This window comes from Pangasianodon hypophthalmus, chromosome 18 (assembly GCF_027358585.1).
Source record: "Pangasianodon hypophthalmus isolate fPanHyp1 chromosome 18, fPanHyp1.pri, whole genome shotgun sequence".
Taxonomy (NCBI): Eukaryota; Metazoa; Chordata; class Actinopteri; order Siluriformes; family Pangasiidae; genus Pangasianodon; species Pangasianodon hypophthalmus.
In genome coordinates this window covers 411,015-427,959 of record NC_069727.1, presented here as the reverse complement: position 1 = coordinate 427,959, position 16,945 = coordinate 411,015, and the positions used below count along the sequence as shown (strand labels likewise).

General features: G+C 42.3%; 1 protein-coding gene across 1 annotated transcript; it reads left to right on the top strand.

Annotated features, from left to right (window-relative positions):
* The first annotated feature begins 2,430 nt into the window (after window positions 1–2,430).
* LOC117599422 (myelin-associated glycoprotein-like) lies at window positions 2,431–16,269 on the top strand. The gene is made up of 7 exons (XM_053241601.1): window positions 2,431–2,452; window positions 5,938–6,020; window positions 6,641–7,000; window positions 7,109–7,435; window positions 7,514–7,771; window positions 13,391–13,648; window positions 15,959–16,269. Exons 2-7 carry the CDS (start codon window positions 5,972–5,974, stop codon window positions 16,267–16,269), a joined length of 1,563 nt encoding a protein of 520 aa, XP_053097576.1. The 5' UTR covers window positions 2,431–2,452; window positions 5,938–5,971.
* The last annotated feature ends 676 nt before the right edge of the window (window positions 16,270–16,945 follow it).

Here is a 16,945-nt window from a genome sequence, read left to right as displayed (position 1 = left end):
TTTCATACTGCTGCCCAAGCTGCTCTCAGCCAAGAAAACTGCCCAGCTCCTAGTCCAACATGTCTTTCGCCTCCACTGCCTGCCACGCAGCATCGTGTCTGACCAGGGTTGACCCCAGTTCACATTCTGGAGAGAATTCTGACAGCTCCTGGGAATCACCGTCAGCCTCTCATCTGGTTTTCACCCCAAGACCAACGGCCAGACAGAACACCTCAACCAGGAGCTCGAGATGGGGCTGTGCATTGTGTGCTCGGAGGACCCATCGTCCTGATCTGCGAACTTGGTCTGGGTAGAATACGCCCACAACTCACTTCCATCAGCCGCCAGGGGCCTCTTGCCAAGTCGCCTACGGGTACCAGCCCCCACTTTTCACCACACAGGAGTTGGAGGCTTCCATATCCTCGGCCCTGGACTTTGTCAGGCAATGCCGGCGCACCTGGAGAAGAGCCTGCCTCACGTTGCTAAGGAGTTCCAGGACCCATGCCAATTGGGCCAACCGTAAGCTTCGCAGAGCTCCGCCATACCGCGACTGCCATACAGTTTGGCTATCTACCAGGGACCTGCCTCTCAAGATGGCCTGCAGAAAACTGGCTCCTCACTTCGTGGGACCATTCCCCATCTCCAAGGTGCTCAACCCCATGGCCATGCTCTGTAAGGTACCCAGAACCTTGCAGATCCACCTCACGTTCCAAGTGTCCAAGCTCAAGCCTGTCCAAGCCTGCTCATTGGTGCCTGCCTCCAGAACCCCTCCACCCGCCCGGTTCAACGACGGAGGCCCAGCTTACACCGTCGACCTCCTGTTGCGCACCCAGCATTTGGGAAGAGGACTCCAGTATCTCATTGACTGGGAAGGCTATGGCCTTGAGAAGCGTTCCTGGGTTCCTCCCCTGCACATCTTACACCCGGAACTCATCGCTCAGTTCCACAGAGACCACCCGGAGCAGCCTGGAGGGATGTCGTGAGACGCCCTTTTGGGGGGGTACTGTCATGATTTGCACTGCCGGGTCGGCGTCCATTTTGGAGGAGCACTTCCTGCGGTGGCCATTTTGTGTCCCAGCACTATATAAGGACTCACCCAGCATGTGCTCATCGCCAGATGGTCTCCTCAGTTAACCTTGTGTACCTGAGTAGCTATCCCGCCCTGTTTCCTGTGTCAGTCTTCCCAGTTTTGACCCTGCCTGCCTTCAGTATTTTGGTTAAGTCTCCCCCGCTTTATCGTTTGTCTGCCTGTCAGCTTTGGATTGTTTGGAACTGTTCATACTTGGATTTCTGCCTGCCCCTTTGGATTTGTCTGCTTTCGGAGATTAGCCCTGCTGCCACTAGTGAGTCAGCCAGCGGCGCCTCTCCATCGCAACTGGAGTCTGTAGTCCGTTACAAACGACTCGCGTGGATATTGAGCTTTCTGTTAGTGAGTAAAGACTGTTGTGACTGTGAACTCGCTATTGTTTAGCTGCCTGTTCCTTTTAACCTCTGTCTGCGTTCTACATTTGGGTCCGACTCCGGCTCTGTGGCATAATTGCCCCCAAATGAACCTTTTAGGTGCAAGTACTAAAGAAAATATGCAACATAATGGCTCATTCAGGCTCTTGTCTTCTCCCAGCTCAGAAATAGTAACTATCTGCTGACCAGCTTTTACTGTTAAACCACTGCACATGGTCCAAAATATGGTGGCACATTTTGCTATCAATTTGTATGCATGTTAGTCCCAGCACCATGCCACTCCACTGGCTTCCTGTATCAGCAATATGCATCAAGATCAAGTCTTTAATGATAAATTATAGAGGTACTTTGGCCAGGGCTTTGTTCCATCCCAGTCAGTGTACAACCATCACATGGTCCTAAAGTTCTAAAAGAAACTAAGGTACTATTCAGATGAGATTAGATTTCCAGACGATGTACACATGCTCGTCACACTAACAATTCCATGCATACTGCACACACACCTCATTTTAATACAAACTGATTGCTTTGATCTTTATTATAAGCTATTGTTGTAAGGGACATGGCTGATCATTAATGGGTCACATGACCACATATCCATAAATATACTAATTACAGACTTAAATCCCAGATATACTTCAGTAATAATTACAGTACCCACCTCCCTGTGGAAAAATAATCCCATCCAAATTAGGTGTTACTCAGCAGGTTGAAATCTTAAAGGCTACATCAATATGCGGCTCTGTAAGCTGGTTTTAAGGATACACACACACATGCATTAACACTAGCAGTGTGCTCATGTGTGTATTTCTTCTACAAATTTAATCTGGTGTGTATCTTTAATCTTGTGTTTTATTAGAATTTCTTAAACAAGGCACACGCACACTTAAAGAAGTTCCTGTTTGTTAGTGTTTGACACTCAGGATGTTGAGAGTGAGAGGCAGTTAAAGTGTTACTGTAAACGTGATGTTCATCACTTCAGCTCAAGAACTGGAGACGCTAACATACTCTGGTAGGAACCTCTCTACCTGTAATAATAACAGTTTAGTTCACGAGATTCAGCTGGAAAATAGTAGATTTGATCTTAAGGTAAATAAAACTGTGTAATCTTACCAGTATCTGTTTGTTAGCTGCAGCAGGAGTGTTCACATGTTTTTTTAAACTTGAGATCTACTTTTTCCTGCACTACACCACTTATGGTGATCTACTGTCCAAAAATATATTTACATATAGGCCCCTTCTTCACCATGCTTCACTGGTGCTACAGTAGCTGATTTTTTACAGCTAGTTTTGTTTCTAAAAGCTGACATTTCAGTTCTATCACTGTGTCTTTCTGAGTTCTGAGTTAGGACAGAGAATTCAAAGCTAAACATATTTGAGAACAGAGGAGCATGTATCAATGACATGTTGAACAACCAGGCCATGCAGATTTGTCTGTACATAAAATGAAGATTGTGATGTTGTAGTGTAACATGCAGGAAGTCCACCGTTTTTGGAGTGATTTTTACCATGTAGCTTATAACATTATTAACTTATACAACAAATGGAGTTACCGCAATAGTATACACTGTTTGTGAGGCTCAGCGTGGTGAGTGTGTGTGAGGCTCGGGTGTGGTGAGTGTGTGTGAGGCTCGGCCGTGGTTAGTGTGTGAGTGTGTGTGTGTTTGATGTTTGTAAGCATGGTAACTAATGACACTTCAGGACAGGAACAGTAGACTCACATATACACGGGTAACAATAACTCTTTCTACAACAAACACTAACAACTGATACTGACTCAGTTATTACAGTTATCCTCTGTGTGTAATGTGTTATCATCTCTACTGCTCTCAGCCAATCAGAACACACAGGACTGCTCTCAGCCAATTAGAACACACTGTACTGCTCTCAGACAATCAGAACACACCGTACTGCTCTCAGACAATCAGAGCACACCGTACTGCTCTCAGACAATCAGAGCACACCGTACTGCTCTCAGCCAATCAGAACACACCGTACTGCTCTCAGACAATCAGAACACACTGTACTGCTCTCAGACAATCAGAACACACTATACCGCTCTCAGACAATCAGAGCACACCGTACTGCTCTCAGACAATCAGAACTCACCGTACTGCTCTCAGCGAATCAGAACACACCGTACTGCTCTCAGCCAATCAGAACTCACCGTACTGCTCTCAGACAATCAGAACACACTATACCGCTCTCAGCGAATCAGAGCACACCGTACTGCTCTCAGACAATCAGAGCACACCGTACTGCTCTCAGACAATCAGAACTCACCGTACTGCTCTCAGCCAATCAGAACACACCGTACTGCTCTCAGACAATCAGAACACACTGTACTGCTCTCAGACAATCAGAACACACTATACCGCTCTCAGCGAATCAGAACACACCGTACTGCTCTCAGACAATCAGAACACACTATACCGCTCTCAGACAATCAGAGCACACCGTACTGCTCTCAGACAATCAGAACTCACCATACTGCTCTCAGCGAATCAGAACACACTGTACTGCTCTCAGACAATCAGAACACACTGTACTGCTCTCAGACAATCAGAGCACACCGTACTGCTCTCAGACAATCAGAACTCACCGTACTGCTCTCAGCCAATCAGAACACACCGTACTGCTCTCAGACAATCAGAACACACTGTACTGCTCTCAGACAATCAGAACACACTATACCGCTCTCAGCGAATCAGAACACACCGTACTGCTCTCAGACAATCAGAACACACTATACCGCTCTCAGACAATCAGAGCACACCGTACTGCTCTCAGACAATCAGAACTCACCATACTGCTCTCAGCGAATCAGAACACACTGTACTGCTCTCAGACAATCAGAACACACTGTACTGCTCTCAGACAATCAGAACACACCGTACTGCTCTCAGCGAATCAGAACACACTGTACTGCTCTCAGACAATCAGAGCACACCGTACTGCTCTCAGACAATCAGAGCACACCGTACTGCTCTCAGACAATCAGAGCACACCGTACTGCTCTCAGAAAATCAGAACACACTATACTGCTCTCAGCGAATCAGAACTCACCATACTACTCTCAGACAATCAGAACACACCGTACTGCTCTCAGACAATCAGAACTCACCATACTACTCTCAGACAATCAGAACACACCGTACTGCTCTCAGCCAATCAGAACACACTGTACTGCTCTCAGCCAATCAGAACACACCGTACTACTCTCAGACAATCAGCACACACCATACTGCTCTCAGACAATCAGAACTCACCATACTGCTCTCAGCCAATCAGAACACACCGTACTGCTCTCAGCCAATCAGAACACACTGTACTGCTCTCAGCCAATCAGAACACACCGTACTGCTCTCAGCCAATCAGAACACACTGTACTGCTTTCGGCCAATCAGAACACACCATACTGCTCTCAGCCAATCAGAACACACCGTACTGCTCTCAGACAATCAGAGCACACCGTACCGCTCTCAGACAATCAGAACACACCGTACTGCTCTCAGACAATCAGAACTCACCATACTACTCTCAGACAATCAGAACACACCGTACTGCTCTCAGCCAATCAGAGCACAGCGCACTGAGCTGATAGTGATGAGTGATGAGATGATTTAAATATAATTTGAGAAAAACTGGATTAGTGATAACTGCTGAAAGATAAACAGGTCTTGGTCATGCATTTTAAGTTGAGACCTTCAGTAAACTTCCTTAAAGTCCCCCTCCCACTAAAGTCCTCTTCCCCGAGGACAAAGTCTTCCAACCCTGTGAGGGTGAATCTGTTTGCTGCATCTAAAGCCTGTCCCAGGAGAAGGGCCTGGAGATGTGGGTGTGTTCTGTGCCCTTTCTGCTCTGACCATGCTGTTCTGGGAAACTGGAGTCCCGTCCCAAACTCCCTCTCACTCGGGTCGAACAGTACCAAGCAAGAGAGAGTGCTAAGTGAAGAGCTCTTTTCCATCACCCCGAGCATTCGCCGGTGCTAACGGATCAGACTGCGTATGAAAATTGTAATACCTGTGGGAGAATGCAGAGTATGGGCGTGGCCATGTTTATTTACGGTAGCACCGGGGCTGCCGTTTTCACGTCCTCATTCTGTCCCCGGCTTTGAACGAGGCTTTGTTACACCCCGAGCACAGTGTGTTTATAATGCAGCAGGTTATGGGGCTTTTTCACACTTCCTACAGTAAACTGCAGCAGTATACACGTTTAGTGTTAGAGGTTTGGGCAGGGTGAGTGTGAGAGGATGGGGTGTGTGTGTGTGTGTGTGTGTGTGTGTGTGTGTGTGTGCTTGTCAGCATGTCGTGTGATGACACTTCAGTTCAGGCATAACAGACTCAGTGTGTTTTCACATGTAGTTCTTTTTAAACGAACCATATTGTGTGTGTGTGTGTGTGTGTGTGTGTGTGCTTGTTCAGGCATAACAGACTCAGTGTGTTTTCACATGTAGTTCTTTTTAAACGAACCATATTGTGTGTGTGTGTGTGTTAGTCTCTTCTCCAGGTGATCTTTCCTGAACAGAGAGATGAAATCAGCAGAGAAACTCATCATCATCGTTTGTTTTCTGTTTCAAGGTTTGTGTAGAATTTATATTTAATGTGTGACCTGATAACGTAAGTGTGTTAAACTCAGACAGTAACTGAATCAGTTTGGTGTGATTCTGTAACACAACTGCAGTTTGGAGTAAATATTTCTACACACTTTAGATAAATGCTGTGTGTGTGTGTGTGTTACTGTAGTAATTTTGTGTTGTGTTACTGTATTAATGATTTTATGCTGTGTGTGTGTGTGTGTTACTGTAGTAATGATTTTGTGGTGTGTGTGTGTTACTGTAATAATGATTTTGTGTTGTGTGTTACTGTGGTAATGATTTTGTGTTGTGTGTGTTACTGTAGTAATGATTTTGTGTGTGTGTGTTACTGTAATAATGATTTTGTGTTGTGTGTTACTGTAGTAATGATTTTGTGTTGTGTGTTACTGTAGTAATGTTACTGTAATAATGATTGTGTGTGTGTGTGTTACTGTAGAAATGATTTTGTGTGTGTGTGTGTGTTAGTGTAGTAATGATTTTGTGTTGTATGTTAGTGTAGTAATGGTTTTATGGTGTGTGTGTGTGTGTGTGTGTGTTTGTTACTGTAGTAATGATTGTGTGGTGTTTGTTATTGTAATAATGATTGTGTGTGTGTGTCTGCAGGTGTTTTGTGTAGAGAATCCTCCATCAGTCTACCACAGAGTGTAGAAGCTCTGAGAGGACTCTGTGTTCTCATACCCTGTAGTTTTGAGATTAAAGAAGAATTTGATGCAGACCTCAAGACAGCTCTTACAGGAATCTGGAATAAAGACGACCCTTTCATTAACAAAGTCTTTAACTCTAAAGAAACTACAGAGAACAAGATTGAAGGGGAAATTATAGGAGACCTCCACATGAAGAACTGCACCACCATCTTCTACAACATCAGACAGAGTGACAGTGGAGAATATTACTTTAGAATAGAAACTTCAGGAAGACTGAAAGAGACGTATAAATCTTCATCAGTAGATATAAGAGTGCGAGGTGAGAGCTGCAGCAGTGTGTGTGTACAGTGTAACTGTAATTACACTAATGATGCACTGGAACACATTTAAAACTCATCTCTAATGTGATACTGTGTGTTTATCTCAGACTCTCCAATCAGCCCCTCAATAACACTGTATAAGGAGGATCAGGGGAAGGTGGAGGACCAAAATGAGGTGGTGGAGAGAACTTCAGTGAGTCTCATTTGCTCTGCTCCAGCTCCTCCATGTCTCTTAAAGCCTCCCACTTTTACATGGAACTTCCTGTCTGAGGAGAGAAGACCGGAGCAGAACCACAACACCAGCTTCAGTTCCTCTCAGCTGAACTTCAGCGCTACTCACCTGCATCATGGAGTCGATTTCACCTGCACTGCCACCTACCAGCTCCAGAACAAGACCAAATCAGCACAGAGCTCTTTTACACTACATGTTCTGTGTAAGTGCTGATTAATTCACATTCACTACACTTTTAATGATTCATGGAGTCTCCTAAATCCTGTTCTTCCTCCTTTAGATGCTCCTAGAAGCACGTCAGTATCAGCGTCTCCATCTGCTTCAGTGCTTTTGGGCAGTTCAGTGTCTCTGAATTGCAGCAGTGATGCAAACCCAGCAGTGCTGAACTACACCTGGTACAGAGAGAACGGAGAGCAGATAGGAACCGGAAACCATCTCACCATCAACACGACTGATTCTACACAGAGTGGTTTATACTACTGTAGAGCTAAAAACCAGCTCGGAGATCACAACTCATCTGTGTACCTGGACGTTCAGTGTGAGTACAGTGCTGGAGTATTGTTAGTGCTAAGTCACACAGCAACATGGATTTAGGGTTGTAAAATTTGAAGAAACTTAACTAGTTTGTTCTTTGCCATGTCTTTAGTCTTTAGCGACACTGCTGTAGGACTCAAGCCTTGTTTTGGACATTATATACACATTCCCCTCTGAAACTATTGGAACGACAAGGTCAATTAATTTGTTTGTGTTATACACCAAAGACATTTGGGTTTGAGATCAAAAGATGGATATGAGACGAGAATTTAGGATTTCAGCTTTTATTTCCTGGTATGTACATCTAGACGTGTTAAACAACATAAAACCTTTTCCAGAGGTGGGTAGAGTATCCAAAATCTGTACTCAAGTAAAAGTACAAGTACTTATGGAAATATTTACTCAAGTAAAAGTAAAAGTAACAATCTTAATAGTTACTTGAGTAAGAGTAAAAAAGTATCCGATGAAAAAACTACTCAAGTAGCTAGTTACTAGTTAGAGCTTTCACACACCTCTCCTTGAAAGTCTCTTTGTTCTGCTAATATAAAACCTAGGTTGAAGTAAAGTAGCCTCTCAGTCCTGTGATGGGCACATTAACATCACATAACCTGTCATTTGCAATAAAATCTCAAACACACCCAGATGTTTTTCTAACAGTTAACTCTGTCTTTATTTTCACATTCACAACACAAACTTGTCAGCATCTGCATTTAAACTAGCTAACAGAGAACAAAGGAGAGGGTGTGTGAGCAGAGTGTGTGTTTGTTATTATGTTTGTGTCTGAACTTGTTTATGTGTGTTTGCGCTTCAGTATGTGAATGTTTATTTGGTCATATGTTCTTTCTTGAACAATCAGTTTTACAGAATTTGACTGTTGAACTTGCATGAGTAAAAAGTCTCTCACAGGCTGCAGATGCTGGGATGGCTGTGTTTACTTTTAGAGACAAATTCCTGACTTGTGGAAAGGAGTGTAACAGATCCATACCTCCAGCTGATGAACATGAAAGGTATCTCTCCAGCTCTCCTGTCTCTGAGTGCCCTGTGTTCATGGATGCGAAGAAGTCCTCTTCATCTGAAGGGCTGCTGTAGCAGAGGGCATCATTTTCCACGCTGATCTCCAGTTGATCTTTTATGTAGTCTAGTCCTGTGCCAAGACAGATTTACACACTTTACCTGCATAATCCTACATTTTACAATATATTTCCTATATTTTATTCACACTATTCACACCACCAGTCCAGACCTTAGAACTTATTAAATTGCAATTCACCACTAATAAAACAGAAACAGAAAGAAGGTCTTATCTCAAGGTCAAATAAATAACATTTGAATTGACATGAACTGACAGATACATTACCTGTTGTCAAGATGCTCTGGTCTGTTGTCCAGGCAGTTCCGAACTTTGGAAGCAGTATAGCTGCAGCAATAAGCTCTGGTTCCTTCATGACCTCTCCAAAACGTAAGGAGGGGTTGACAGACTTTACAGGTTGACTCCAGCCTCTTCAGCTTGTCCTGCAGTTGATGAAGTGTTGGCAGCAGAAAACCCATATGAACTGATGATTCCCCTTGAAGTAGGTTGAGGGCCATTGCAACTGGCTTCATTACAGTAGCATACTCAGCCAAAAATCCCAATTCAGCTGTATTCAGCCTGTACCATAAAAGACAAATGGTTAATAATAATAATAAATGTAGATCAGCTGTGTCATAATGTACACTCCCACCAAACCACCAAATCCTACCCGGTCTTACAACTTACATTTTTATCTTTAATGCTGTGCATACCTTTCGGATTGCTTGTTCTCCTTGTTCCCTCTGGATACGCACCAACCTTTCTACAGCAAGAAACAGTGAGTTCCACCGTGTCTGATTGGGTCGCAGAAATTGCAGTTTGCACTCACGTTCCACAGTTTCAAAAGCCAAGGCTGACCTGCTGGTTTTGTTCCACAGTGCACTGCATTTCGCAAAAGCTGACCGTGATAGTCTCTTATATATATCACTTCCAGATTCTGCCGCTGAAGCATCAACAGTAGCAACAAGATTAAGTAGATGGCATGCACATTTTTGATGCCTGGGAAGTTGGTATTCCAGGCCACAGTCCTCATCTAAAATGCCAAAAAGGTCTTGGTACTCCACCTCCGATTCACTTTTGTCAGATTCATCCTCAAGTATGAAGTCTCCCTCCTCCTGTGCATCCTGAGCATCATTTTCTTTCTTTCTTTCTCCTCCCCATATATTCGAAAGGCCTTCAGAAAGTTTGAGCCACTATCTGTAGTCGTCCTTGTAATCTTTCCTCTGATTTTGTACTCTACATGTATTTCCTCTAAAGCAGCAGCAATTACATCAAATGTATGTGATCCTGTCATTCGTCTACAAGCCAAGGCTGCTGAACATCTCTCTAAAGGTGACCCCCAAGTAACTGCGCTGCCTGGCTGACCAGCAGTCTGCAGTTGTAGCAACGTACTCAGCATTGTTTAATTTTTGGACAAGTGCACTTTTCATATTTTCAAATGTATCCTGCGTTTTGAGACGCAGCGTTTTTCTCGTCACGACTGTGCACTGAGATTGCAAGGTTTCTATAATTTTCCTAAATGATGGTAATTCTACAATAGAAAATGGCTGGTTTCCTTCACAGACAAAATTGATCAGCAGCTTGTCAATCACTGCCTGTGTTACCTTCGTTGCAGGGCTGGAAATGGCACTCATGATCTTTGGATTCTTTTTTGAATGAGGTTCATCAACCGTGACTTGATTAGTTATTCATAAACCTTCAGCTTGTTCGGGTGAATCCTCTGATGAAATAATAATATATGCATATTAGGTTACGTTTGGTTTTATTATACTTTATAACTTGAATCACCAATTAATTGGTAATTATGCAACCACAGGCACTTTGCACAAATAGCAGTAAGTAAAAATAATAGGAAAAATAGGCTATATATATATATATATATATATATATATATATATATATATATATATATATATATATATATATATATAATGTGATTAATGGTTAAACGGTGTGAATGAGTAATGTGCTGGGCTAACCAGCTCTTCCTTTTAAGAGCAGTTCCTTTAAAAACATACTTTATTCTTACATTTTATAAGTACATGCATTCTTTAGGTAGGAATAAAATAAAATACAATCCCGTTTTTATTTTGTATGTATGTTCTACACTTTAGTGAGGTGTCCGGTTTTGTGTATAAATGCAAGACGTCACAGTATGCTGTTCAATTTATTTAGTTTTGTGGAAAATGGATATGAAAATGTGCAGACGTTTAGAATGAGCGTTTGTTCATGAACGTGTGTTGTTTGTAGGGTTCAACAGATATTTGTCATTGCTTGCACGAGAGCGCATATGAGGAAAAACATTCGGACAATGTGTGAAATGTGGTATTACAATAAGGTCAAAGTGCCCATAGTTACCAAATTACCATTAATAGGGTTCAGATAGGCATAAACCCGCTACGTGTTTTTTCAGGTTGGAGCTGGAATTCTTGTACGCTGCGAGGTCAGTTCGTTTTAGTGCACACAGCATGCATCGCATTATGAAACTATTCTTTTTCACATCTTGGAGTGAAAACATAGACTGAACCTGATGCCACGGGTGATCTGCCTCTGATAACTCGCACACGTCTTCTGCTTCAGCCATCATCTTCCACCTAAACGCGCGCTAAACGTAAGCGGGAGATGCCTAGCAGCCTCTCGTGAAGCAGCCTCTCCAGCGTCTCGCGAAACTTGCGAACAAGTCATATAAACTAATTATTTAAAAAATCTCATATTTATTACCATTTGACAGTAACGGAGGAACGCCACCAAATGTAGCGAAGTAAAAGTAAAGTTTTTCACTACAAATGTACTTGAGCAAGAGTAAAAGTACACATCTTTAAATATACTCTAAAAGCTCAAGTTACCCAAAAAATTTACTGAAGTAAAAGTAACGAAGTAAATGTAATTCGTTACTACCCACCTCTGACCTTTTGTATCAGACCACCCAATTTTTAGGCGAGCAAAAGTATAGGAACAGAAAGTTTTAAAGTAAATGAAAGTAAATAACAGTTAATATTTGGCTTGTAGTGCAGCTTCTTTCAGTTGTTATTATTTTTCAGGGGTTTCTCCCTTCAGTCTCCTCTTCAGGAGGTGAAATGCTGCTCAGTTGGGTTAAGGTCTGCTGATGGACTCGACCAGTCTAAAACCTACGACTTTTCCCCTGATGAAGTGCTTTGTTGTGTTGCAGTGTGTTTTGGGTCGTTGTCTTGCTGCATGATGAAGTTCCTCCCAATTAGACTGGATGCATTTCTCTGTAAATTGTCGGACAGAATGTTTCTGTAGGTTTCTGACTTCATTCTGCTGCTACCATCATGAGCTCCATCATCAATAAAGATTAGTGAATCTGTTCCAGAAGCAGCCATGCGAGCCCAAGCCGTGACACTACCTCCACCATGCTTCATCCATGAGCTCGTATGTTTTGGATCTTGAGCACATCCATTCTTCCTCCACACTTTGGCCTTTCCATCACTTTGGTAGAGGTTAATCTTGGTTCCAGATCTTTTGTGGCTCATCTCTGTATTTTTCTGTGAATTCCATTCTGGCTTTCTGATGTTCCTGCTGATGAGAGGTTTGCATCTTGTGATATGGCCTCTATATTTCTGCTGTTGAAGTCTTCTTCAAATGGTGGATTGTGATACCTTCACCACTGCCCTGTGGAGGTAGTTGGTGTCACTGAGTCTTGTCTTTGGGTTTTTCTTCGCAGCTCTCACAATGTTTCTGTCATCAGCTGCTGTTGTTTTCCTTGGCTGACCTGTTCCATGTCTAGTTTTTAGAACACCAGTGGTTTCTTTCTTTTTCAGAACATTCCAAATTATTGTATTGGCTATTCCCAATGCTTGTGCAATGGCTCTGATTGATTTTCCCTCTTTTCTCAGCTTCAAAATGGCTTGCTTTTCTCCCATAGACAGCTCTCTGGTCTTCATGTTGGTTTATCCTTTTTAACAACAAATGCAGTCTTCACAGGAGAAACCCAGGGTTCAAACCAAGAGTAGACATTCAGAGATATTAATTCTTTAAGCAATCAATCTAATAGGGCAACAAGAAACACCTGTCAGTCACATGTTGCAATATTTTTGATCACTTGAAAAATGGGTGGGTTCAAACAAAAGGTGCGATATTCTGAGTTCTTTAATACACCTCGATGTAAATATGAGGAAATGAAAGCTGAAATTCTGATCTGTCGTTTCATATTCATCTTTTGATCATATATATATATATATACAATGTGTTATGAAGCATTGCCAGCATGCTAACCAAACAAACATTAGCTACCTCATTTTGCTAATACAATGCCATTCTCCTGCCACAACAGCAAACACTTAAAGAACAGACACCATTTATGACACAACATATTGTTTTAATCTAGTGCCAGAAATATATTTTGGTGTCACTGAAGTTTGAGGCACTGCTATAGTTCTGAAAATTGTGAAAAATAATTTAAAGTTTAAGGAAACCCAAAAGCCATTAGGAACTATTTTGAGAATGGGACAGATAAAGACCCAAAGGTCAGATTATATTGAAGTTGCTCTACTATCACACCTCTACCACAGCCTCCTGTTCTTCCTCCTTTAGATGCTCCTAGAAGCACGTCAGTATCAGCGTCTCCATCTGCTTCAGTGCTTTTGGGCAGTTCAGTGTCTCTGAGTTGCAGCAGTGATGCAAACCCAGCAGTGCTGAACTACACCTGGTACAGAGAGAACGGAGAGCAGATAGGAACCGGAAACCATCTCACCATCAGCAAGACTGATTCTACACAGAGTGGTTTCTACTACTGTAGAGCTCAAAACCAGCGTGGAGATCACAACTCATCTGTGTACCTAGATGTTCAGTGTGAGTTCTTGCCTCTCATACTTATGGTGATTAGCATATTTACAAACCTCTTAACTTAAGACAGTCCAACTGGTTCTTTTTATTTCTTGTGTTGCAGTTGTTCAGGAACAAGCCTGGTATGAGAACACATGAGAAAATGTATAGTGAGCCATTACCTGAGTATTTATTTGAGTATCATGGGCTCAGTGTCCAGATGTTCAGGTCACATATAAACAGTTCCAGTGTCTTCCTGTTTGTTCTGACATCAGATGGGTCAGTGTATTAGCATCAGTGGACAGCAGAGAAGCTCTTGGGTATGACAATACAGGCACTTAGTAGCTGAGTATGCTCTAGAAAAGGGTGAGACTGTTATAGCAGCCAAGAGTGTAGGACCCAGAAGCAGAACACACTCAAGGACAGGAAGTTAAATGGGGTTTATTGAAGGATAATGAGGGTAGAGATGTGTGGGGAAGGAGCGTGACTCAGCATGGATGGCAAGGCCAGGACTCGATGTCGGGTCGGCGGTGTGAGAGTAGGATGCTCTGTCTGTGAGCCACGGGGAGGCGAGACTGGACTGGGTGTAGAGGAGTACAGGCAGGCCGGCAGGCAGGCAGGGAGGTGGACATGGAGCACAGGAAAAAAACAGGGTTACAGTACAGACACTGGACAACAAAGATCTGAGCATAAACATGAAAGGGGCCTTATCATTGAAACTGCACTGGTAGCCAGAACTATCTGGTGATGATGACTGAAGAACAGGGGTTTATATGTGCTGCAGTCTGATGAGGAGATGGGAAGCAGGTGCGTTCGCTGAACAATTAGGAAGAGGAGCGATGTGGAGCGCCACGCCCAAAGACACACACAGACACACACAAACAGGAAGTGGGGGAGAAATAAACACAGGAAACACAAGGAGAGGGGAAATAGAAAAACATATAGGAATAAGGAAACAAACAGGAGCCTAGCCCAGACCATGACAGAGACCTCTAGAAAAGTCATGGAGGACGTCTTATGTGTATTCATCCATGGATGGTGGGGTATGCACATGCTTCTTTCAACACAAGTGAAGCCAACTTCTGCATCTTTTCAAACTGCTGCTGATGCAGTGCCACAGGACAGTGTAACCCACTCTGAGGAAAGCACTAATCTGCCCTGTTCTGCATGCATTAGCTCACAGACACCCATGATTGGCTAATGTCGATCTGATTGACAGGGTAGAGAGAGTCTGCCCCTCCCACCCAGAGAACATGGCCGGTTTTGCTGTCTTGACTCCATGGTCAGGATTCGAGCTTGTGATCTTTGGACGTTTGGGTGAACACATTTCTGTTACACCACTCAGAATCACATTATGGCTTTTTTTAAAAATACTTTTAGTGTTACAGATAAATTGTTGTATTCTGTTCAGTAATCAAGCATGTGGTGTCCAGCATATTTTGTACACACTTTCAAGAAGAAGAAGAATCTAGGTTCTGGTTAGTTTTAACCTTATTGACTAATGAAAAAAACACTAATGAGAGGGTCTGGGATTTTACCGGCAGTGACTGAAGAAGCGTAGAAGGTTCTCCAAAAGCCTGGAAGAACTGTCCAGCTGATTTTCTTTAGAAATTCACACAACATGGTACTTGAGAGAATGAATGGAGAAAGTATACTCTATTGCCCCCTGTGTACTCACTCCACTGTTCCCACTGTTTACCCCTTTCTGCATGCTTCTTATTCCTGTTCCACTTTATTTATGGCCCGTCAGCATTGTATATGTCTTATATAGATCTTACACCTTGGGTCCAGGAGAAATTCCTTTGAGATTATTTAATCTCGCTATGCAGTTCTAAACATGAAGGCAAATTATGAGCTTTTTATTTTCAAATCAGATTTTATTCACACACAACCATACACAGTACGACGTGCATTGAAATGGCTTTTATGACTGTCCACTGACATAAAACAGAATTTACATACAAACAGAAAGCAGTCGTGAAGGCAGCCGACCCCACCGGTGCCATCTTAAATCTATTTTTATTTTTGTATTGGTTGCTTTGCTAGTACTGATCAATATAATCATTATTTTGAGAACTGGGAATTAGAAAAAAAAAATGTTTAAAAAAATTCTGAATGAGAATAGAGAATTTTCTGAATCACAAGCTGGCTCCTGATTGGAGTGTTGCAGCGCTTTAGGGTACTGAATCTGAGGATGGTGAAGAAATGTTATTCAAATAAAAAAAAAACCTAATCACTCTTCTGTCAAGTGGTCATTTATTATTTTAGAGCTTTCATTTCTGATTTGTTATAATATCATTATCTCATTCTCTCTCTCTCTCTCTCTCACTCTCTCAGATGTTCCTCAGGTCTCTCCCTCCTCCAGCTGTAACACCACTCAGGATCTGATCCTGTGTTCCTGTGAGATTCATGGAAATCCATCTCCTAAACTGGAGTGGCATCTCTCAGGTCAAACTGTCCTGCCGTCAGAAGCCACGCCCATCCAAGTGGAGTCTGTGGGCAACACGAGTTTAAGAAGATCCATTTTGTTTTCCATCCCTCAGTCAGTTAAGGACACGCCCACTCTGCAGTGTGTTGGCTCCAATAATCTGGGCAACGCCTCTCAGGTCTTCTTTATAACTAAGGCTCAGAGGCCTGCTGAAGGTTAGAAAAAATAAATTCAGTTGTCTTTTGTTCATTACTTTTTGTTGTGACTTAATAAGTCATTACTTTAAGCTATTATCTCATTATTTTGACTTAATAACTCATTTTTAGTATTAGGAAGTCAAAATAACTAGTTATTATATCAAAATAACGAGAAGATATTATGAAATAATGAGATATTAATTTAAAATATAAACATAGACAAAAAAAGTTACACCTTGCAGGCTTCTGTATAAAAGCATGTGAAAGTAAAAACAGAAAAGGGAAAGTTTTTATGTGAAAATGATGAAAGGAAAGTGTCTTTTGCATATGTGCACAGAACGAGATCTTTAACACAAAGTCACATGGTGACCATATGACGCTAGAAAACGACATTAGTAATGGCAGAAATTCCCTTTACTTCTTCTCACCTTGTACAATTCGGGTGTTTACTGGCCCTCTGCAAAACAGCTTGTGACTACAGTCAGAGCTCCAGGTGAACCCGTCCTTCAAAGCTGGCAATAGTCTCATATTAACTTCATATTAACTTCATATTAACTTCATAATATCTAAAAAACAAACAGTGGCATAATTAACTTTCTTTCTAACCAAACTATATTTGGTGTCTCAGTCTTGCATTCTATCAGCTCTTTTATATCGATTTTAATCTAAGTGACACTTACCTCACAATTATAGCCATGG